The sequence below is a fragment of the Dermochelys coriacea genome, chromosome 1 (assembly GCF_009764565.3).
Source record: "Dermochelys coriacea isolate rDerCor1 chromosome 1, rDerCor1.pri.v4, whole genome shotgun sequence".
In the NCBI taxonomy this organism is placed as follows: Eukaryota; Metazoa; Chordata; order Testudines; family Dermochelyidae; genus Dermochelys; species Dermochelys coriacea.
In genome coordinates, this window is record NC_050068.2 from 40,510,029 (window position 1) to 40,534,114 (window position 24,086).

General features: G+C 43.4%; 1 protein-coding gene across 3 annotated transcripts in view; it reads right to left on the reverse strand.

Moving 5' to 3' along the window:
• Positions 1 to 24,086, reverse strand: part of MICU2 (mitochondrial calcium uptake 2) — a 270,237-nt gene that overhangs the window by 90,091 nt on the left and 156,060 nt on the right. For all 3 annotated transcript variants that reach the window (XM_038387100.2, XM_043504291.1, XM_043504292.1), the window contains exon 2: positions 14,630 to 14,777. In XM_038387100.2, the coding sequence (XP_038243028.1) occupies positions 14,630 to 14,777 (148 nt within the window). The remainder of the gene's footprint in view (positions 1 to 14,629; positions 14,778 to 24,086) is intronic.

Below are 24,086 nucleotides of genomic sequence, written 5' to 3' on the forward strand. Positions count from 1 at the left end.
GAGGCTGAGGGAGCTGGGATTGTTTAGTCTGCAGAAGAGAAGATGAGGGGGGATTTGATAGCTGCTTTCAACTACCTGAAAGGGGTTTCAAAGAGGATGGCTCTAGACTGTTCTCAATGGTAGCAGATGACAGAACGAGGAGTAATGTCTCAAGTTGCAATGGGGGAGGTTTAGATGGATATTAGAAAACTTTTTCACTAAGAGGGTGGTGAAACACTGGAATGCGTTACCTAGGGATGGTGGTAGAATCTCCTCCTTAGAGGTTTTAAGGTCAGGCTTGACAAGCCCTAGCTGGGATGATTTAACTGGGACTTGTCCTGCTTGTGAGCAGGGGTTGGACTAGATGACTTCTGGGTCCCTTCCAACCCTGATATTCTATGATTCTATGATTCTATGACTCCAGAGCAGTATCCCTTCTGGAGGGCTGGGATTTCGGAGTCGGGTCAGTTATGGATGACAGTATCATGAGCCAAAGATGGCATTGGAGGCAGAATCCCCAGTGACTGCATAGTGGTCCTGAGAAATGTGGCACTGATGCCCATGTCGCTGCCTCTACAGATCTCTGAGTAGGGACATCCTTGAAGGAGGTGAAAGATGAGGGATCAATTAGTGGGTGTATGTTGTGAATTTCGTAGCACTGTCTGATGCAATTTGAGGACCCACTTAGAGAGCCTTTGGGCTGACTTTGTTGAGCCCATGGAACTTTCTGCAATGGAGAAGCAAAGTCTAGGGGACTTCCTGAATGCCCCTCGTCCTGTCAAGGTAGAATGCCAGGGACTCTTCTGACATTTCGAGTTTGAAGTATAGCCTCTGTTGTCCTAATGAGGCTTGGTAGAAGATTGAGTGTGAATCAATTGATTCATGTGAAGTGGAGGAGTTACCTTAGGGATGAATTTTGGATGCGGCCTGAGCGAACCTTGTTCGGAAAGAGTACTGGTAGTGGGGATGTGCCATCAGGGCTGCTCTCCTCTCTCTTATTCTTCGGTCAAGGTAATTGCTAACAAGGCCATTTTCATTGATAGGAATGTCAGCTAAAAAGGTGGCCATGGGTTAAAGGAGGCCTAGTCAGCCCTTTCAGTACCAGGTTTTGGTCCCACATGAGAGTAGTAGAGGCTCGGGGAGAGGTTTATTATACCCTTGAGGAACCTTTTTATAGTTGGTTGTGACAGCACTGAGTGCCCCTCTACTGGTTGGTGAAAGGCTGTTATAGGTGCTAGCTGACCCTAAGAGAGTTTAGGAATAGTCCTGATTTTTAAGGGTCAGAACATAGTCTTAGGATGAGTGAAAGAGATGCGGATGTTGGGGAAAATTGTTCGGACATGCACAAATCTGAAACTTTGACCATTTCTGTGCAATAGAATCTCTACTGTCCTACTGTGCATTAGAATCTCTTGCTCTTCCCTGGAACAGGAGCTCTTGAACCAAGCAGGAGCCATAATTTGATGTGGAGAATGCCCAAATTGGGATGCAGATTATGACCTTCGTCCTGTTAGAGGTAGTGTGGAACTGTTGGGAGGGAGATCAGTGGGCACATTGCAAGCTGTGTCAGGTAAAGGTACCAGGTTTGTCTCGGCCAGGTAGGAGCAATCAGAATGATGTAAACTCTGTCCCTTTTTATTTTTAGTAGGGCCTTCAGCAGTAGAGGAAATGGCGGGAAGGCATAAAGAAACTCCCCATCCCATGGGAGGAGAAGGGCATCGCCCAGGGAGTGCTGTCCCATCCCCACCCTGGAGCAGTAGTGTGGACATTTCCTGTTCTGGTACATGGTGAATATGTCTGTGGATGGTGTTCCCCATCGTGTGAATAGGTCATGGAGTACAGACTGGTATCTCCAACTCATGATCATGTGGGAATCTGCAACTGAGATTGTCTGCTATCGAGTTGTGTGTACCTGGGAGGTAAGCCGTGGAGAGGGTGATTTGGGAGATGCACCAGTTCCAAATATCTCATTTCCTCCACTCCTAGCAAAGGCAACCTAGCCCCCTCATGCCGATTGATGTAGTACATGCAGGCTATATTGTCTGTTAGGATTTTTGTGTGTGATTCTGCACTCAGTGGAAGAAAATGGGTGCAGGTGTTCCTGACCACTCATCTTGAGGAGATTGATGTGGAGGGATATCTCCAGAGACGACCATTTGCCTTGCATCATGAGGTCATTTAAATTGAGGAGCAACGTTGGTGACGTCTGCCAGAAGGGGATCCCTTTGCACAAATTAGCTGGGTCCTTCACCAGTCGAAGGAGTTTTTGATCCTGGTGGGTAGTGACAGGGGTTTGTCCAACCTGTCCCTGTTCAGTCTGTAAACTGAACTGAACCACAGTTGGAGGCAATACATGTAGAGTCTGGCATGTGGTATCACCACCATGGCCGCTGCCGTATGTCACAAGAGTTGGAGGTGGAGCCTGGTTGGTATTTGTTGGTATTTTGTTCTTATGTTATGTAGACTACATTGACTGGTATCTATGAATGAAACCAGGGATAGGAATCTGTGTTGAAGTAGGAGGTCTTTGGGTTGGAGGGCGTCGCGGTTGGCCCCTTTGAATTCCAGGCACTGCACTGGAGTGAGGGTTGACTTCTGCGTATTGATCTGTAGAGCCAGTTCTGTGAACAAGTGTATCATAGTATTGATGATTTGGGAAGCCTCCTTGAGAGATTGGAGACAATCATCCAGGTATAGGTAAATCATTATCCCTTCCAAGCATAAATGAGTGGCTATCACTGAGAGAACTTTAGAAAATGCTTTCGGGGCTGATGAGAACCTGAAGGGGAGGACTCTGTATTGGTAATGGTTGTGTCCCAGAGTGAACCTGAGAAATTGTCAATGAGCCAGTAGGATCAAGATGTGAAAGTAGGCATTCTGGAGGTCGACGGCCAAAAACCAGTCTCCTGTTCCAATGCTGGGATGATCATTGATAAGGTGACCATCTTGAACTTCTGAGCCTTGACAAACTTGTTGAGAGCTCTGAGGTCCAGTATGGGTCTCCAACCTCCCTTCCTTTTGGGTATTAGGAAATAAGAGAAGAACCCCTTGCCTCACAGATGGTGAGGTATTGTTTCTATGATTTCTAACTGAAGGAGGCGATCTATCTCCTGCCATAGTAAACTCTTTTGAGAAGGGTCTCCGAAGAGGGATGGGGAAGGGTGTTGTGAGGGAAGGTAGGGAGATGAAATGGATGGAGTACCTGGATCGGATGATCTCCAAGCCCCTCAGTCCAACGTTATGAGTTCCCAGGCACTGAAGAACGCTGCCAATTGGTGGCCAAATGGATGTACAATGATGGTCAGTTGTGTCAGGTTGGGGGAATGCTCTTGCAGTGCCTTGACCTTCCTGTCCAAAGTGGTGCTTAGATGCAGGGAGTTGGGACGAAAGTTGTTGAAAGTTGTGTTTTAGGAATTTCATTTTCTTTCATTGCTGCTCGTAATGGCGCTGAAGTTGGTACTGAGCCGCATATGGCCTATGCTGGGATTGGGGACTACATAGTCTCTTTTATCCTGGTGTATAGATTCCCAGCAACCTGAGGGTATTCCTGGAATCTTTCAGGGTATGAAAGAAAGTGTTGGGTCTTTTTGGCAAAGAGCTTCATGCCCTCAAAGGAAAGATTTCCACCATGGACTGCGCCTCTTTTGGGATTCTCAACAAGTGGAGCCACAACACCTGTCACATCACCACAGTCATGGAAATGGACCTAGTAACTGTGTCAGCAGTGTTGAGGGCTGATTGTAGCAATGTTTTTGTCACTAGTTCCCCTTCCTGTATGATGACCTGAAGGATTCCTTGTGTACCTTCAGTAGTTTGTCAATAAAATCATTAAGTTTATTGTAATTTGTGTAATCATATTAGGCTGGGAGCTCCTGATAGTTGGAAATACGGAACTGGAAGGTGGCTGAGAAATATGTCTTTCTGCCAAAAAGATCAAGTGATCCAATCCCTGTCATAGGGCATAGCTCTGGACTGGTGTTGTCAGTCATGGGAATTGATAGCATCCACCATGAGGGAATTGTGTGGCAGGTGGGAAAAGGGGAATTCCGATTCTTTGGCGGGAATGTAATATTTTCTGTCCACGCGTTTGCAAGTTGGTGCCACCAATGCCGGGGTTTGCCACACTGTTTTTGCCAGGTCTAAAATGGCTTCATTAATTGGGATGGTGAAGAGTGGAGGATATTAAGGAGCTGATGGTGGTTGTCCTCGGCCTCCTCTAATGGTATGTGGAGGGTGCCCACCACTCTTTTCACCAGCTCCTGGAAAAGATAGAAGCTGTCTGCCAGAGATGGAGGGGGAAACCATGACAGCTTCATCCACAGAAGAGAAGGATATGGTCTTTGGTGTTATGTCCTCCTCAGTATTGGCTTCCTCTGTTCCTCCATCTCCTGAGATAGTTCTGAGGCCCCTGGATGCTGTGCCTGAGGGGGTGTGCCTGGAGGGATCTCACGCGAGGCTGGAAACTGGAGAAGTAGGCTGTCCGTGCACTGCCCAAGGGTCCCAATACGGCAATTGTGGTGGCATAGGGCATGGTGGAGGTGCCCATGGGTGGCCGTTCCAAGATGGTGGCAGTGGTGGAGCCATCTGTGGGCACATTCTCAGGCCTTGTTGGTAGTGGGTCTCATATGTAGCTTGGGAGGAGTACTGTGAGACCACCTCCACTGGCTCACTATCTGAACCCTCGCTAGACAATGGAAGGGCATGACATGGCTGTGGGTATATCCCCTGTGCCCGGTAAAAGCTTGGTGCTGCAATGTTGGTACTGAGAGGTGGGGCCTCAGGTGTATCCCATACCTCGAGGTCTCTGGTTTGGTAGAATCCCGCTGCTACTGAACATCCTGGTGGCAATGCCGGGGGTGGGGGTGGAGGGGAAGACCTTGTCTGCACTGGTGTCTCCGGTGCAAGGTGAACTTGAACCAAGGTTGAGTGGCGTACCAGGAGCGTAGTCAAAGTGTTTATTCTTGTCCCTTGGTACTGAAGACTCCGTGCCAGCGCCCATAGGATCCGGGGGCCTGTCGGTGGTACTGGTACCAATGGTTGTCGTGAGGTACAGGTACCAGACTTGGAAGGTCTCGGTACTGGCGGCGTGGAGGATACCGAGCGAGATGGCGATCACTTGTGGCTATCTCTGGGCTCACTTTAGGGTACTTCCCACTCTCTTTTTAGAGGGTTTGTGAGACGGATCCCCTGTCTGCTTCTTCAACCCATTTCCCTTAGATATCAAAGGTTGTGGGGAAGACTCAAAGGTGCCAGGAGACTGAGGTCAGAGGGCTGCTTCCATGAAGATGATCTTCTGGTGAAGCTCTCTGTCTTTGCGGGATCTTGGCCGGAGCTGCTGGCAGAGTGCACAGTTTTGTTGTATGTGGTCCTCGCTGAGGCAGCGAATGCACTGAGTGTGCTTATCTGCAACCGGGATCTCCCCATTGAAGGTGTGGCATTTCTTGAAGCTTCGGGAGCTGGGTATACCTTGCTAAGGGAAAGAGACTCTGAGGGGGGGGGAGGGAGGGGAGAATTAGGAAATTTTTTTATTTTATTTTTAAGGGTAGAAAAGAGAGAGAATGGAGGAATTACAACTAGAACTACAACTAGAACTGGGGAAACTAACTGCAAAGTAGACAGAAGAACAGTCTTAACAGACTGCTAATGGCTCCTTCTCTAGCCAGGGGTAGTTGAGAAGGAACTGAGGGGGTTGGCCCATGTACGCTGATTAGTCTTGTGGAGCAGCATGAGGAGACACAGTGCATGTGCAGACCTGATGAACACTGCTACCAAAGTTTTCCGATCAGCGGCGCACAGATGCAAGCACACCTACACTGGTGAATCCATAGGGATACTACTTGAAGAAGTAGTTGAGAAGAGATTAGCCATCTGATAAGTGACAGGAAGATTCTAGTGTTTGATCCAAAAGATCAGAACCATAATCTTGTGTTTTGTTTTTGTTAAATTAAGCTTCATTAAAATGTCAAATTGTACATATTATAGAGTATATTTAAAAACAAAGTTCTGTTGAGTTGCAGTTGCGGTTTTCATGTATAATCTGGGAGAGGGAAGGCGGCTGAACATGCAGGTACAAAGTCCACAGGCACAGAAAGATTATGTATCTCATACGTTAGGGTTCCATGAGCAGTTCTTACAATAATTTGGACAAATTAGTTCAGACACATACTGTTATATAGTAACAAGCTCCTCTCTCCTCAAAACCCATTTCACAAAATTAGCCAAACAATGACTGGTAGCTGGTTCAGTGCTGAGGATAGCTGATTTTATTTTATTTATTTTTATAACACCAAAACAAAAAAATTCCAAAGACCATTATGGAACCCATATGTCAGTCCATCCTTCTCATTCCTCCCATTTGTCACACTCACTGCTGTGTCTTGTTTCAAATCAGACTCAACTCTTTGGAGTAGGGAACATGTCTGAGTACTGCAGCGTGGCTCCAATTGTGTTTGGAGAATTTAGGCGATATCACCATACAAATAGATGATAATAATCATAGATGAAATCTCCTAAACGTGGAAATTATGAGTAGCAGGATGGCTTTTTTGTTAAGGCATAGGACTGAGACATAGGAATCTGGGTTTGATTTCCAGCTCTGCCAAAGATTCCCTGTGTGATTTTGGATAAGCTGTTCAAACCCAAATTTTCCAAATTTTATTTTCAAAATTTTGGAACTTAAATCCATGTTAGGTATCTAGACAGGAGAAAAATCTGTCTCAGTTCCTCATCTTTAAAATGGGGAGAACACACTCCTACCTCAGAGGGATGGTGTGAGGATAAATTCATTTATGTTTGGAAGGCACTCAGATGCTATGGGGTTCATATATTGTTTTATTGATGTTACTGATGGGGGCCTAGATAGATAAGATTTGTCATCTTGATGTCTGACTTGTTCCACATGGCAATCGTTTTGGAGAAGCGGGTAACAGAATGCTAGTTTTAGACCCATTTATGGTTTTTTTTGGGGCGGGAAATGTAGCTTTAACTTACTGCTACTTGGGCATAAGGGATTCTGGAATTTTAAATGACGAGACATCATCCATGCCCAGCAATTTGGGGCTCTTCCCACAGAAGGCCTTTTTCATAGTCTTCCTCTGACCACTCCTTCCCCAAACTCCAATCAGTACCAGGTTTACAATGGCACAATGGGAAGAGGCCCATTAAAGACTCATCTAACCCATCCACATGGGTCTGGCCCTTTGCCTATTGCAGTCCAGCACCCAGGCCTTACTGTGTGAGCAGCTCCCCAGCCAGCAGGTCCCACTCACTTGTAGGGGACTCGCTGCCCAGCAGCCAGGCTCCACCATGCAGGCTGGGGAGGGCTGTTGGCTGCGAGGCTGGTGGGCGTGGCTGGGGAGGCTCTCGTGGGACGTGTCCCAGGGGTCTGCACCACACTCTAGCATGGTTCTAACTCCAAGCAGTTTCTGCTGCCTACCCCCTGTGGGGCCCCACCTGCCTCCCAAGGGCTGGACAGCCTGTAACCAGTGCAGAGGGTGGTTTGGTCTCGGTCAGTGTGTGTGGGGGGAGGAAGCGTGGAGGGCTCAGCTGGGCCCCACCTGGGAAGTGGGCCCTGAGGAAGCCATCCGGGCAGGCTCCCCTCCCCCTCTAACCCTCAGGAGTGTAGACACATGGTCTGCATTGTTGTAGGCAAACTCCGTGTAAGGGAGAAGTGAGGACCAATCATCCTGGAAATGAGCGATGTAGCATTGCAGATACTGCTCGAGAAACTGACCCTTTCTGTCTGGACGTTGGACTGGGGATGGTAAGTGGAGGAAAGACATGTGTGGACTCCCAGCAGGCACAGGGCTTCACGCCAGACCCAGGCCATGAACTGAGATCCCCAGCTGGAGGTGATGCACTCTGGAAGACTGTGAAGGTGGACTATGTTGTTAATCCATAGCTGGGCTGTCTCTTCAGAAGAGGGGAGACCTGTGCAAGGGATCAAGTGGGCCATTTTGGTAAAGTGGTCCACTACTGTCAAAACTGTTGTAAATTTGTTGGACTCTGATAATTCTAAAATAAAATCTATGGTGGGCACAAACATCACAAGAGGCAATGAACGACTGTATTGGCGGACTCATCTGGGACCACCAAAAGGAGCAGGTAATTAGTTGTTGGGTCTTGAAGCACCTCAAGTTTCCTGCTAGGGGCAAACTGAGGCATAGTTGGCAGGACTGCAACTCTTGCAGGTCCTGAGGGTACAAAGATGATGTCCCTCATGTGAGTGATCCCTTCCTGAGAGTCATGTGGTTGCTTGTTCATAATAGCTTGTTCATCAGGCAGAATTTCTGAGGCAGAACTTATTAATCCAAGTATGTTCTGGTCAAGAGCTGCACTGAGAAAGTTATGAGATTTGTGAATGACGGTTGGTTCCAGGCTGGGGCCTTGTGAGTTGGTACAGTATCTTTGGGACAGGGTGTCTGCATTGCCATTTTTGGATCCAGGGTGGTATGTGATAATGAAAGCAAATCATGAGCAACGGGACCCACTGAAATGGACGTTGGTTTAAGGCTTTTGCCCTACATATATATTCCAGCTTTTTATGGTCGGTGAATACCCGGACTGGGTGGTAAGCTCCTTCCAGGTAGTGCCACCACTCTGCTAAGGCTGTTTTTATCACCAGGAGTTCTTTATAAAGTATTTCGTAGTTTAGTTCTGCAGGGGCAAGCTTCCTTAAGAAGTAATAAGTGCACAGGTCTAACACTTGTCTGGGACCAAGTCACTGGGAAAGGACAGCCTGGCTCACCCAGCAGGAGGTGTCAGCTTCTACAATGAAAGCTTGTGTGACATCAGAATGAGCCAATGTGGGTACTGTAGTAAAAGCAAGTTTCAGATGATTGAATGCATGCTGGGCCTTGGGAGACCAATGGAATTGGGCAGTTTTCTGGAGTAGAGTGGTGAGGAGCTTAATTTGTTTTGAAAACTTCAGGATGAAGCATCAATAGAAACTGGCAAACCACAGAAAGTTGGCCAATCCTGGACAGCTTGGACCTTGTATGGGTCTGTCTGGATCCCTTTTGAAGATAAGATGAAGCCCAAGAATTCCATGGAGGCCTGATAAAAGGCACACTTCTCAAGCTTGGTATAAAGGTCATGCTGCTGCAAGCATTCCAGGACTGTTTGGACATGAGTGGTATGCTGTTCCGGGTAGTTGGAGAATATCAATATGTCATCTTGGTCGAGTACTATGTATTCATCCAATATGTTTCAGAACACATTGTGACATATCTGGGCACAATCCAGACTAATGCGTAGCATTGTCTCCCCTGCCCTGTAACCTGGGGTGCCCTTTACAATGCCTTGCTGCTGTAGTCTCCAACCTGGACTGCTCATAGCCTCCAGCATGTAAGTCACTCCTAGTTATATCTGTGTGTTCTGCAGCAAGCCAGACACATCTTGGCTCTCACCAGCCTTGGTTATGCCGCAGGTTGGCCCCGAACAACTACTAGTGCTAGATCTTCCCCCAGAAATGTATGTCCTGTATTGCCTCACCCTCTCCTGGACACTACAAATATATTTAAGTCCGTTATTCCTTTAATGGAATAGTATGTCTATTTATTATTTTAAATAGCCTATCCATGAGGTAGCGGAATTGTGCGACATAGGAGGCTACGGTGCTCTGCCCTGTTGGAGTTTCCTTAGTGCAGTCTCTGCTGTTTGAGTTCAGTGTGGGTCATCTAATAATACTGACATGGTTTGGAGGAAGAACTCCCAGTTTGACAGTACTGGACTGTCACACTCCAAGAAGGGGAGGCTCTGTCTAACGCTTCCCCAGACTGCAGACTAATGACCAGGCTCACCTTTGCATGATCAGTAGTGTAGGACTAAAACTGCATCATAAACAGGAGGCAGCACTGGTTTATAAAACCCTGGAATCGCTGGCAATTACTATCAAACCATTCCAGCAGCTGTTTCAGGGAACAGGGCTGCGCAAGCCATGTCTGCACTGCAGTGTTTTCAGCATGCAACTGTGTGACTTGCTCCTGCAACAGCTGGTTCTCTGAGGTCAGCTGCATGATCTAGGCCTGCAGTGCTTGATTGAAGGTGGGTGGCCCACTTAGTGTTACCAGTCCTCCCAAAGGGTTATCCAGGTCCATTCTGATGGCACCAGACTCATTCCTGTGGCCTAAGAGGTCCACACAAACTATTATAACTGGGGCATGGGTGATCTGACCTACTGTTCAGAGCAGGAATCAGACCAGGACAGATACCAGAAGGTCAGAGTCCAAGACAGGCCAGCTGTCAGGAGGCAGGCAGGGCCAGGTTACCAGGACATCAGTAGCAGGAGCAGGTATTACAGGGGAAGCAGTCCTAAGCAAGGAGAATCCAGTTGCAGGGACAACTTCCTGTTTCTATGCTGGAGTTGAAAAAGAGCGGAGAACCGATCAGGGACCCCAGCATTCCACCAACCAATCCCTGGATGGGCATCCTCTGTCAGAGTTCAGCTTCTACTCTGGCAACTGACTGGCATATCACTGGGTGGCAGGTCAGACCTGACAAGCTACTAAGTGCACTGTGGACCAGGGTTCAAGACCCACTGTCCCTGACAGCAGTGCCTCACTATCTATACTGTTATTTATATCTTTGCTAGGGGGGTATGCAGTGTATGTACTCTACACTCTGCTGTAACATGTGTGCAGTGTAGATGTACCCTCAGGGTATGTCTACACAGCAAAGAAAACCCCGCAGCTGGTCTGTGCCAGCTTACTGGGGTCTGGCTGTGGGGCTGTTTCATTACTGTATAGACTTCCAGGCTCAGGCTGGAGCCCCTCCCACCCCCACAGGGTTCTACAGCCTGGGATCCCGCCCGAGCCTGGAAGTCTATACAGCAGTGAAACAGCCCCACAGCTGGAGTCCCACAAGCCCGAGTCAGCTGGCAGGGGCCAACCTTGGGTTTCTCTTTGCTGTGTAGACATATCGTCCATGTACACAACTGTTCCTTATTGTTAAAATTAAAACATTAAATGTAGCTTATTAACTCTCAATGAAAATTCATCTTCAGTATTAAAGCAAATCTCAAGTGAATTAAGCCTTCATATTTTATATACCTCAAAACCCAAATAGGTTAAAAATACATTAGAAGCTTATGACTCAACCCAGCAAGTTGAAGTTATCCTTTAATATTTCTTTTACAAGATAGCAGAACAGAGTAAATGCAGTAAGTTCCACAGCACGATAAACAGAGGAACAATAAAATACTTAATTATTGATGTTTTACATATTATGGTTTGCTAATAACTTTTTTTATTTACACAGCTTGTCTTGCCAGTGAAGTGTTTTGCTTGCTATCCCTGCTGTTGCGATGTTTGAACACTGTTTACATGGCACGTAGCCAGGAATATAAGAGTCCTCAAAGCTCTCTCTGCATGTGTTGAGCTAATCAGTAGAGGACATCATCCTATGTACAAATAAGAAGTCAGGACCCCAAACCTATTTTACAGAGTTATCTATAATTAAAAACCAGAGCAGACTGCTTTCCTTAAGAAAATAATTCTAATAAATTAAGCAAAAAAAAAAAAATTGAAGTAATCCAGCATGCAGTGCTGCACATGACAGCAAAGCATTTTTTGGACCTTGCCATTCTGCCTTGAAAGAGTTATCTGCTGTGTCAATATGAAACACAAAATAGTTCTGTTAGGAAGCTGTGCATTTGTTATCAACTCTTGCTCTTTAAATGGCAGGACTGTAAATATTTTTCTTCATTATCACCCTGATAGTAAATAACTTTGCAGGTGTGATTTAATCTATACAGAATGCCATGATCTCATATTTTTAAGCTATATTAAAAAGAAAATCAGTAATAAAAACCTTATCTACCAGGAAGCAAATGAACAAAATTGGTGAACTAAGGTCCATGAAAACAGGGTTCAAGATCATTTGGGTTGTATTTTATGATGGTTTATGTATTTGCTGTACAATTTTGTGTAATCCATCTATGCTTTCTTATCGTGGAAACTGCTTTATAATAAATCACCATTTAGTGCATATTTTGCAACTTTGTCAAAGGGTACACTTAAGATTTTGTTTCAGTAAAAAAATGCTACCTAATCATTTGACAATCTAGACATATCAACGATAATTTTATATTTGCCCTCTCTAGCTGTAGTTCCAGGCACTTCTGATGTGGCATTGCCACTCAGAATATTAATCTGTTTACTAAACACCACGTTTACTCCCTCTCCTAAATTTTAATTATGTTTAATTAGAGAAAATATAAAAACATTAAGCAAAATAGCACATCAAGTAATTCTGCAAATGAAAATTATCAATGAGTGAAATGATGCTGGTGAGTAATGATTGCAAAATTGATTGAAATCTGCAGTTTAATTGTACATTTGCTACTTATGTGACAAAAGAGGAATTTCATCTCATAATAGTATATTGTTGTATCAGCTGTGAAAATAGAACAGTATATTAAAAGGGCCACAATTAAAGCTGATATGACAAAAAGTTGGCTTTATTAAAAATGTTGGTAACATTGGATCTTCTATGCTGGCTGACTACATTAAATTTAAGGCAACAAGGTTCTATGTATTCATTGTCCTACACTCTGTTTGCTGTGATATTGCAAGCAGACAGGGTACTGATGCACAATATATGAATTCAGCTTTCTGAAACACTAAGAGAACATAAAATTATTGTATGCATAATACCCTGACCAATCAGGGCACATTACACAGTGAAAATGGAGGGATACGATGCGCAGCTGTGGAAAAAAAAAAAGCTTGCTTTTCAACACCAGAAGTAACAATTTTATAAGCCATGTGAGCCTCGCTGGGCTTGCTATGAATCCTCCAAAAGCGGGTTAATACAGTTGCCCCTGTGGTTGAGCGGTTAGTTAATATTCAAGGCTTTGCTGGATTATTTTTATTAGGAGGAAAAATTGATGATTCTTTGGTGAAATCCTATTTATTTACAAAAAATGTATATAAAGTCCTATTTCCCTGAACATAATAGGAACAACAGCAGGCATTTTCCTTATTCATAACTTCCATGTCTGCCTTGGCAGCCAGTCCTATGACCCAAAAGAGCGCTGTGTCTCTGTTCCCCATCAGGGCTATGCTCATGACCACATCTCTGGCTTTTTGCTTGTTTCCATTTTGTTTTCTCCCTTTGACACATACACAGCTCCAACCGCTCAATGACCCAGCCCTTGTATTTGCAATCAGGTCCCAGGGAAACCCTTTGGTCCACATGGCTTAAATCTTGATCAACCTTGCATATAGCCTTAGGTGGTGACTTCTATTGTCTCCAGCTATTTTACTCCATAAAGGAACTTAATTACTTCTTCCATTTAGGTTGAATGAATAGTAGCTAGCATGCCCATCAGCTTTAATTAGATCTGTAATTACCTAATGACGAAAGACATGCTTGATTGCAGCGATTAACAGATTTCCACATAACAGTATTATGTGCTCTTTAGCTTTATGTAGTCTTGATTGTCATCTGGACTTATACTAGCTATACCAGCTGCAATGACCCACAGATTCATGAATATCTGTTGAAATAATGAACCTCTCTGGTTTGCTGAGCAAATCACTAATCGTTGTACTCAAACTGCCACTTCATTCTCCAGTTAATGTCTGGTTAACTGATGTGGACTGAGAATGACTGACTTCTTTCTCTACTGTAAAGACTTTTAAGCACCCAACTGATGTTCAGACAATAAAATGAGTTGACGGGTTGAACATTCCAACCCCACACTTTAAAAAATAAACTAGCTGTCCAATCAAGCAACATCCAGAAAGAATTTTTAACTGCTGGACAGCTCTGATTGTTTTTAAATGGTAAGGCTAGTAAGGAAGATGCAAATTTGCCCCATATTTGCATAACATAAGTATATTAGGTTTGTTACATTAGGTATATCTAGGTTCTGCTAGATAGAAAACAGAATACTTTACATTTGCATAACTTTTGGAGGCAAATGGCAGGCTTGCTTTCCCGGAAGTAACTTATGGGGCAGCTATTCATTTCCATTCCTCTGACAGGGGATAAGGATCTTCTCTTTTTCTGAGGGCTTGTCTTCACTACCAGGGTAAGTTGACCTAAGTTACACTACTCCAGCTATGTAAATAACATAGCTGGAGTCGACATAGCTTAGGTCAACTTACCCGGTGTCTTCACTGCACTGGGTCAATGAAAGACGCTCTCCCTTTGACTTACCTTGCTCTTCTCGGGGACCTGGAATACTGGAGTTGACCAGAGAGTGCTCTGCTGTTGATTTAGCGGGTCTTCACTAGACCCCCTAAATCGACACCCGCTGCAAGGGTGTTGATTTCCCCGGTCGTGAAGACAAGCCCTCAGTATCTCCTTCTCTTTTGGGACTGGTAACTACTGCCTGGGGGATGTTCTGAACACTGATGTATTATAACCTGCCTAATTTCTCTGTCATTTAGATAAACAAGGAAATGAATATTGATTAAATATGCCCATTAGGGGTTTAAGACATTTGCACAAAGACTCCAGATTCCTGGACCTTCAGTCTCAACAGGTATGCCAACTGATCCCTGTTAAGAGTCTACAAGCGTGTATTCTATTAATGTTGTTAGCTGGCCTTTGCTAATTTTTATCAGCTAAAGATAGGAACTTCTTAAAGAGTACCCACCACACAAAATCAGTAGTACAATTTACTGAGAAGAAATAGACTTACAGCCAACTTGATCAAACATCACTGAGAACAAAAAGTCTCTAGGTGTCATGTAATATTCTCCTTCATATTCCAAGGATGCAAACTTCATAAAGCGCTGCTTTCGAATAGACAGTTTTTCTGCCATCTCCTCATTAGCGACATCTTCCTTCTAAAAACAGGGGAAAAAAAAATGTAACAAAAATATGATTAGGCTTTAGACCATTATCCTAATCAGAAGGAGTCGTATGCCAGCAGCCTACTATCCTCAGTATACTGAGAACAAATCATCACAGTGAGAGGGACTGGTTGTAATTAAGATAGTTATTCTAGTTTAACCTTTAAAAGGGACAGGTTTATGCACAGTTCAAAATGTTTTTTGAACCATTGTTAAAATCTGTTGTCTATCTATGGAACAACTACCATGACACATTATATAGGAACAATGATTTTTCCAATTTAGGTATGGGCTTGGGTTTTAGACAACAGAAGCAGAGGCAGTATTGCCCACACCAAAAGTCATTTCCCCCCCCCCATGAAATCATGAGATTTTAAAAACAAGTTCGCAAAAAGAAAAGGAGTACTTGTGGCACCTTAGAGACTAAAATTTATTAGAGCATAAGCTTTCGTGAGCTACAGCTCACTTCATCAAATCAAATGCACTTCATGTAATCAAATGCATCCGATGAAGTGAGCTGTAGCTCACGAAAGCTTATGCTCTAATAAATTTGTTAGTCTCTACGGTGCCACAAGTACTCCTTTTCTTTTTGCGAATACAGACTAACACGGCTGCTACTCTGAAACCTGTAAAAACAAGTTGTGTTCTTTTTATTTGCCTTCTGGGTTTTGAGCTTTTAGGGTTCATGTTTCAAAGCTCCTCTCCATACTAACGAGGTTGAAAGTTACTATTTTTTGTAATCAAAGCTGAGATTCTAACAATCACCTGACTTCATGAACTGGGACTTAAGAAAAACACCAAATTTAGAGAGACTTATGATAAAATCATAAGCTTTGGCAATACTGCAGAAACAACAACAGAAAGTGATGTCAGGTGCAGAGAGAATCTGGATGGCATGAAAACAAGAGAGGTATAATATTTTACCATTTCAGAGAGAATAACTGAGCACAGGGAAAATATGAGTTTCTTAGAATGAACATGACATAGGTATTTGACTCATGCTGTGGAAAAATTCTCCTACACCTATGTCACTCCTTAGAAATTGTATTTCTAAAAAAGCCATTACACTTCAGTAACACGAACAACCGTGAACAATGATGGAAAAACAAGGAAACCTAAATTAGGCAAACTCAGACCCCAAGACCCCATTTGTAACCTATTATAAATAGTTATTGTAGTTGTTATAGCAGAGTCTGAACTATATTAGATGCTGTAGAGACTTATAGGAAGATAATAGTTCCTGCCCAAAAGCTCTTGCAATCTGAAAATACAAATAAATAAACGACGGATAAATGAAATGGATGCAAAATACATGCAAAACACTAGAGCCAATTGAAAAATTTTCCATGGAGGTTTTCTATTGGAAAAAGCTGGTACCTCAAAATATAAATGTTTCAAGGAAACATGTCAATTTAAATGAAATTTGAGGTAAAAGTTTAAAAACAATTCAAAATCAAAATGGAGTATTTTGTTTCTACTTTCTTGTTTTCACTTATACTGATTTTTGTTGAAATTTTTAATTCTATACTATATTTCAATAAGCTTGTTGCAATGTTTCTGAATTGAAATATTTCAGATTTTGTCCCATGAAATATTTTGATTTTTTGTACCAGTTCATGAAGAACATTTTTTGAAATATTGGAATTTCCCATAGGATGGAAATTCCATTTTCTGACCTGCTATAGTGATGACTAGACCAATCTTGATAGGCACTGCAGCTACGCTCCAAACTGCATGACTTAAATCAAGCAGTCCCACTGAAGTGAAGTACATTTGTAAATGCTATGTTGGATGATATGTGCTTTTGTTTATATTATATTATTAGTCAATTTCACTTTTACCCCTGTACTGTCATTTAGTTTCCCTTGCTTACTTGAGTCTTTTGCACAGCAATAAGGGAAGTGAAACAAATTTTAAAATTAGGAAAATGTTACTAGAAAAATAAAACCTGGCAGCAGAGGGACAGGCATGGCACCTGAAGCCATTTTAAAGTCATTTTTAAATTGATCAGATTTCAAGTAGAAAGCATTCCTTTAACCTTTATCTTGTACATTAGAAGAAAGGTGGGTGTAGAAGATGCAAATAGCATTTTTGTTCTTCTACTAATCAGATTCACAGATTCTGAAAAACACTATTTTAAAACAACTCTAATGTAATAAGTTTCAATTCCTTTTAATCTCCTCTGTTTAAAAGTTCTGGGATTGGTTACTACAGAATTGTCTTTTTACAAGTTTCAACAAATGCTGCTTGAGATATCAAGTGAATTTTTCATATCTGTGAGGTATTAAAACTCAGCATTCTTATTAGAATCATCTCATAACATCAACTGTCTGTGCCCTAAAGCAAACTTAAAAATAGAAGATTACTGTATAGTACTGTTTTAATTGAAATTATGGAAAGTTTTTTTTTTGCATAAACTTATTATTTTGTGCTTGTGGAAGAAGATTAAGAGTTAATCCTATTATACAACTGTCCATACCAATTGGATTTTCAAGCTCCTAAAATACTAGAATACTTGTTTGAACAATGGCCAAAGCTAGCTTATTAGTGATATTAAAACTGCTGAACTTCAACAGTTGAAAATTTTAAATTTAAATAAAACAGCTGTAAATGTGTACACACACACACACAGGGAACAGAATTTATTACCATCAAAATTGTCAATACATATTTTTACTGTAATTTCACTGGTTCAGTTTCTTGTCATGAATAACTTCTTTTGTTTACAAAAGAATTTTGGAAACAAATCTTTTTTCTTTTGGTAAGAAAAAAGCTGAAGACATTTATCAAAACACTAAGGAGTTAATATTTGCATAAATGAATATATTGGTCTTGCCAACTTTTGCAATTTTATTGTCAACCTTGCAACATTTTGTGTTTTTCTTAAAGCCTCCACTCCTGGAGTCATGTCATCACATAAGAATCTCAAATTTCATTAAAAGAAAGTTTCTAGGCCTTATGGATACGAAGTAAATCTTGAAAACTGGATACCCCAACGCCTGAGGTAAGCGACTATTGCCGACATGCACTTGGTAAACACCCTCAGTGCTGCTGCAGGGCTGAAAGGGAGGACCGCAAACTGGCAGTGGTCAGGTCCCACCATGAATTGTAGGAAGCGTCTGTGACCCCGAAAGATGGCTCTGTGGAAATATGTGTCCTTCAAGTTGAGGGCGGCAAACCAGTCTCCCGGATCCAGGGAGGGAAGATAGAGGACAGGGAGACCATGCAGAACTTCCTTTTCTTTAAGTACTTGTTGAGGTCTTACAGGTCCAGATTGGGCCATAGACTGCCCTTGGCCTTTGGGATTAAAAAGGATCGGGAATAGAACCCCTTGTTCTTGTACGGAACCTCTTCTACCGCACTCAAATGCAGCAACGCTTCTACCTCCTGTGTGAGAAGACTCTCTTGAGAGGGGTCCCTGAAGGTGGGGCGGGGGGAAGAGGGGACAGAAAGAAACTGGAGGGTATAACCCACTGTATTGAGGACCCAACAGTCCGAAATTATAGCGGTCCATGCTGGGAGGAAAAAGGAAAGGTGGTTGGATAAAAGTGGGAAAGATGGATCCAGGTATAGTCCAGTAGGTCACCCTCAGGCGCACCCTCAAAAAACTCACTTGTCCCCCTGCTTATCGCGGGTCAAGCCCGATTGGGCAGAGCGTAGAGGTGGGTTGCTCAGCTGGTGCTTGTAGCCCCATCTCTTTCAGTGGGGCGGCTCCTGCTGGGGTTGGCTTCCTTGGCCCTGAGATGACTGTGGTTTGAACCACTTACGGCCTGGACCAGGGACGTACAGCCCTAGAGTTTTCAGGGTAGTGCGGGAGTCTTTTAGTCCATGCATCTTACTGTCCGTCTGCTCTGCAAACAGGGCCTGGCTGTCAAAGGGGAGGTCCCGCATTGACTGATGAGCCTCAATTGACAGACCAGAGAGAAGCAGCCAGGCTGCCCTGAGAGCCTTGGAGTCCACCGTGTTAAACTGCCTAGAGGGCCGCTCTGGCCACAGCCATGCCCGCCTCGAGTATAGATTTATAGATTCATAGATATTAAGGTCAGAAGGGACCATTCTGATCATCTAGTCTGACCTCCTGCACAGGCCACAGAATCTCACCCACCCACTCCTATGAAAAACCTCACCTATGTCTGAGCTATTGAAGTCCTTAAATCATGGTTTAAAGACTTCAAGGAGCAGAGAAGCCTCCCTCAAGTCAACCATGCCCCATGCTACAGAGGAAGGTGAAAAACCTCCAGGGCCTCTCCAATCTGCCCTGGAGGAAAATTCCTTCCCGACCCCAAATATGGCAATCAGCTAAACCCTGAGCATATGGGCAAGATTCACCAGCCAGATACCCAGGAAAGAATTTTCTATAGTAACTCAGATCCCATCCATCTAATATCCCATCTCAGGGGATTTGGCCTATTTACCCTGAATATTTAAAGATCAATTACTTACCAAAATCCCATTATCCTATCATACCATCTCCTCCATAAACTTATCAAGTAGAATCTTAAGACCAGATAGATCTTTTGCCCCCACTGCTTCCTTTGGAAGGCTATTCCAAAACTTCACTCCTCTGATGGTTAAAAACCTTCGTCTGATTTCAAGTCTAAACTTCCTGGTGGCCAGTTTATACCCATTTGTTCTTGTGTCCACATTGGTGCTGAGCTTAAATAATTCCTCTCCCTCTCCTGTATTTATCTCTCTGATATATTTATAGAGAGCAATCATATCTCCCCTCAACCTTCTTTTAGTTAGGCTAAACAAGCCAAGCTCCTTAAGTTTCCTTTCATAAGACAAGTTTTCCATTCCTCGGATCATTCTAGTAGCCCTTCTCTGTACCTGCTCCAGTTTGAATTCATCCTTTTTAAACATGGGAGACCAGAACTGCACACAGTATTCTAGGTGAGGTCTCACCAGTGCCTTGTATCACGGTACTAAAACCTCCTTATCCCTACTGGAAATGCCTCTCCTTATGCATCCCAAAACCGCATTAGCTTTTTTCACAGCCACATCACATTGGCAGCTCATAGTCATCCTATGATCAACCAATACTCCAAGGTCCTTCTCCTCTTCCGTTGCTTCTAATTGATGCGTCCCCAACTTATAACTAAAATTCTTGTTATTAATCCCTAAATGCATAACCTTACACTTCTCACTATTAAATTTCATCCTATTACTATTACTCCAGTTTACAAGGTCATCCAGATCCTCCTGTATAATATCCCGATCCTTCTCTGAATTGGCAATACCTCCCAGCTTTGTATAATCTGCAAACTTTATTAGCACACTCCCACTTTTTGTGCCAAGGTCAGTAATAAAAAGATTAAATAAGATTGGTCCCAAAACCGATCCCTGAGGAACTCCACTGGTAACCTCCCTCCAACCTGACAGTTCGCCTTTCAGTAGGACCCATTGCAATCTCCCCTTTAACCAATTCCTTATCCACCTTTTGATGTTCATATTGATCCCCATCTTCTCCAATTTAACTAATAATTCCCCATGTGGCACAGTATCAAATACCTTACTGAAATCTAGGTAAATTAGATCCACTGCATTTCCTTTATCTAAAAAAATCTGTTACTTTTTCAAAAAAAGGAGATTAGGTTGGTTTGGCACGATCTACCTTTTGTAAAACCATGTTGTATTTTGTCCCATTTACCATTGACTTCAATGTCCTTAACTACTTTCTCCTTCAAAATTTTTTCCAGGACCTTGCATACTACAGATGTCAAACTAACTGGCCTGTAGTTACCCGGATCACTTTTTTTTCCTTTCTTAAAAATAGGAACTATATTAGCAATTCTCCAATCATTCGGTACTACTCCTGAGTCACAGATTCATTAAAAATTCTTGCTAATGGGCTTGCAATTTCAGGTGCCAATTCCTTTAATATTCTTGGATGAAGATTATCTGGGTCCCCCGATTTAGTCCCATTAAGCTGTTTCAGTTTCGCTTCTACCTCCGATATGGTAATATCTACCTCCATATCCTCATTCCCATTTGTCATGCTACCATTATCCCTAAGATTCTCTTTAGCCTTATTAAAGACTGAGGCAAAGTATTTGTTTAGATATTGGGCCATGCCTAGATTATCTTTAACCTCCACTCCATCCCAAGAAAGGGGAAAAAATTCATAGACAGGAGTTGTAGACCAAGCTGGATGAGCAAGCATCTTGGAGAGGTGATTAAGAAGAAGCAGAAAGCATACAGGGAGTGGAAGATGGGAGGGATCAGCAAGGAAAGCTACCTAATTGAGGTCAGAACATGTAGGGATCAAGTGAGACAGGCTAAAAGTCGAGTAGAGTTGGACCTTGCAAAGGGAATTAAAACCAATAGTAAAAGGTTCTATAGCCATATAAATAAGAAGAAAACTAAGAAGGAAGAAGTGGGGCCGCTTAACACTGAGGATGGAGTGGAGCTTAAAGATAATCTAGGCATGGCCCAATATCTAAACAAATACTTTGCCTCAGTCTTTAATAAGGCTAAAGAAGATCTTGGGGATAATGGTAGCATGACAAATGGGAAGGAGGATATAGAGGTAGATATTACCATATCAGAGGTAGAAGCGAAACTGAAACAGCTTAATGGGACTAAATCGGGGGGCCCAGATAATCTTCATCCAAGAATATTAAAGGAATTGGCACCTGAAATTGCAAGCCCATTAGCAAGAATTTTTAATGAATTTGTAAACTCAGGAATAGTACCGAATGATTGGAGAATTGCTAATATAGTTCCTATTTTTAAGAAAGGAAAAATAGTGATCCGGGTAACTACAGGCCAGTTAGTTTGACATCTGTAGCATGCAAGGTCCTGGAAAAAATTTTGAAGGGGAAAGTAGTTAAGGACATTGAAGTCAATGGTAAATGGGACAAAATACAACATGGTTTTACAAAAGGTAGATCGTGCCAAACCAACCTAATCTCCTTTTTTGAAAAAGTAACAGATTTTTTAGATAAAGGAAATGCAGTGGATCTAATTTACCTAGATTTCAGTAAGGCATTTGATACCGTGCCACATGGGGAATTATTAGTTAAATTGGAGAAGATGGGGATCAATATGAACATCAAAAGGTGGATAAGGAATTGGTTAAAGGGGAGACTGCAACGGGTCCTACTGAAAGGAGAACTGTCAGGTTGGAGGGAGGTTACCAGTGGAGTTCCTCAGGGATCGGTTTTGGGACCAATCTTATTTAATCTTTTTATTGCTGACCTTGGCACAAAAAGTGGGAGTGTGCTAATAAAGTTTGCAGATGATGCAAAGCTGGGAGGTATTGCCAATTCGGAGAAGGATCGGGATATTATACAGGAGGATCTGGATTACCTTGTAAACTGGAGTAATAGTAATAGGATGAAATTTAATAGTGAGAAGTGTAAGGTTATGCATTTAGGGATTAATAACAAGAATTTTAGCTATAAGTTGGGGACGCATCAATTAGAAGTAACGGAAGAGGAGAAGGACCTTGGAGTATTGGTTGATCATAGGATGACTATGAGCTGCCAATGTGATGTGGCTGTGAAAAAAGCTAATGCGGTTTTGGGATGCATAAGGAGAGGCATTTCCAGTAGGGATAAGGAGGTTTTAGTACCGTGATACAAGGCACTGGTGAGACCTCACCTAGAATACTGTGTGCAGTTCTGGTCTCCCATGTTTAAAAAGGATGAATTCAAACTGGAGCAGGTACAGAGAAGGGCTACTAGAATGATCCGAGGAATGGAAAACTTGTCTTATGAAAGGAGACTTAAGGAGCTTGGCTTGTTTAGCCTAACTAAAAGAAGGTTGAGGGGAGATATGATTGCTCTCTATAAATATATCAGAGGGATAAATACAGGAGAGGGAGAGGAATTATTTAAGCTCAGCACCAATGTGGACACAAGAACAAATGGGTATAAACTGGCCACCAGGAAGTTTAGACTTGAAATCAGACGAAGGTTTTTAACCATCAGAGGAGTGAAGTTTTGGAATAGCCTTCCAAGGGAAGCAGTGGGGGCAAAAGATCTATCTGGCTTTAAGATTCTACTCGATAAGTTTATGGAGGAGATGGTATGATGGGATAATGGGATTTTGGTAAGTAATTGATCTTTAAATATTCAGGGTAAATAGGCCAAATCCCCTGAGATGGGATATTAGATGGATGGGATCTGAGTTACTATAGAAAATTCTTTCCTGGGTATCTGGCTGGTGAATCTTGCCCATATGCTCAGGGTTTAGCTGATTGCCATATTTGGGGTCGGGAAGGAATTTTCCTAAAGGGCAGATTGGAGAGGCCCTGGAGGTTTTTCGCCTTCCTCTGTAGCATGGGGCATGGTTGACTTGAGGGAGGCTTCTCTGCTCCTTGAAGTCTTTGAACCATGATTTAAGGACTTCAATAGCTCAGACATGGGTGAGGTTTTTCATAGGAGTGGGTGGGTGAGATTCTGTGGCCTGCGCTGTGCAGGAGGTCGGACTAGATGATCAGAATGGTCCCTTCTGACCTTAGTATCTATGTAGATGGTACCGCGGGTGCCAGGGCCTGTCCTGCTGTCAAGGACTCCTGCTCAGTGCCAGAGCCAGAAGCGGAGTGGTCGCTGTCCGGCAACCATGATCAGGCAGCCCACTAGCCCTCCTCTGTGCGGTGCTGGCTCTACGTCTTGACATAGGCCTATTTAAGACGAGTCCCTCGTGGAGGACCTCAGGGACCATTGGCGTTCAGCGGATCGGCGTTGGTAATCCGGCGATCTATGTCTCATGATGCTCAACCTAGGGCGGGACTGGAAGGATCTCCCCGACCATGGGGATCTGCGTCTTGGCGATAGGGGTCGGCGGGTCAGTGAGCAGTGGCTCCGTTCAAACGATCGGTTACGTGATCAGTGCCAAGGCACTGGCCGCTTACAACAATCGCAGAGCTTAAAGCCTGGGGACCGGGGCATGCCCTGTCCCTAGGCTGAGTCCCATCCGGGACCGACTAAACTAGCACTAATACTAAGGGAACTATTAACTATGCACAACTATTTAACAGGAAAACGTTCAAAAGAAACACTGAATGAAGCGTAATGCTAGCCAGAGCAGCAGACGTTCCAGCACCATCACTGGCAGCAAGAAGGAACTGAGGGTGAGGCGGGAGCTGGAGGCGCCCCTTATACTGTGGCATGTGTGCGCTGCTCCAAGGGGCGCCAGAGAGGGTTCCCTACGGATACCACTGAGGGGAAAAACTTCCGGCACCGGTGCATATGGCGAGCACACACACCTAATATCGAATGGACATGAGCAAGCACTTGAAGAAGAACAATCAGATTTCTCCCCTCCCTGCCCTACCAAAAAATTGTGTTTATTCAC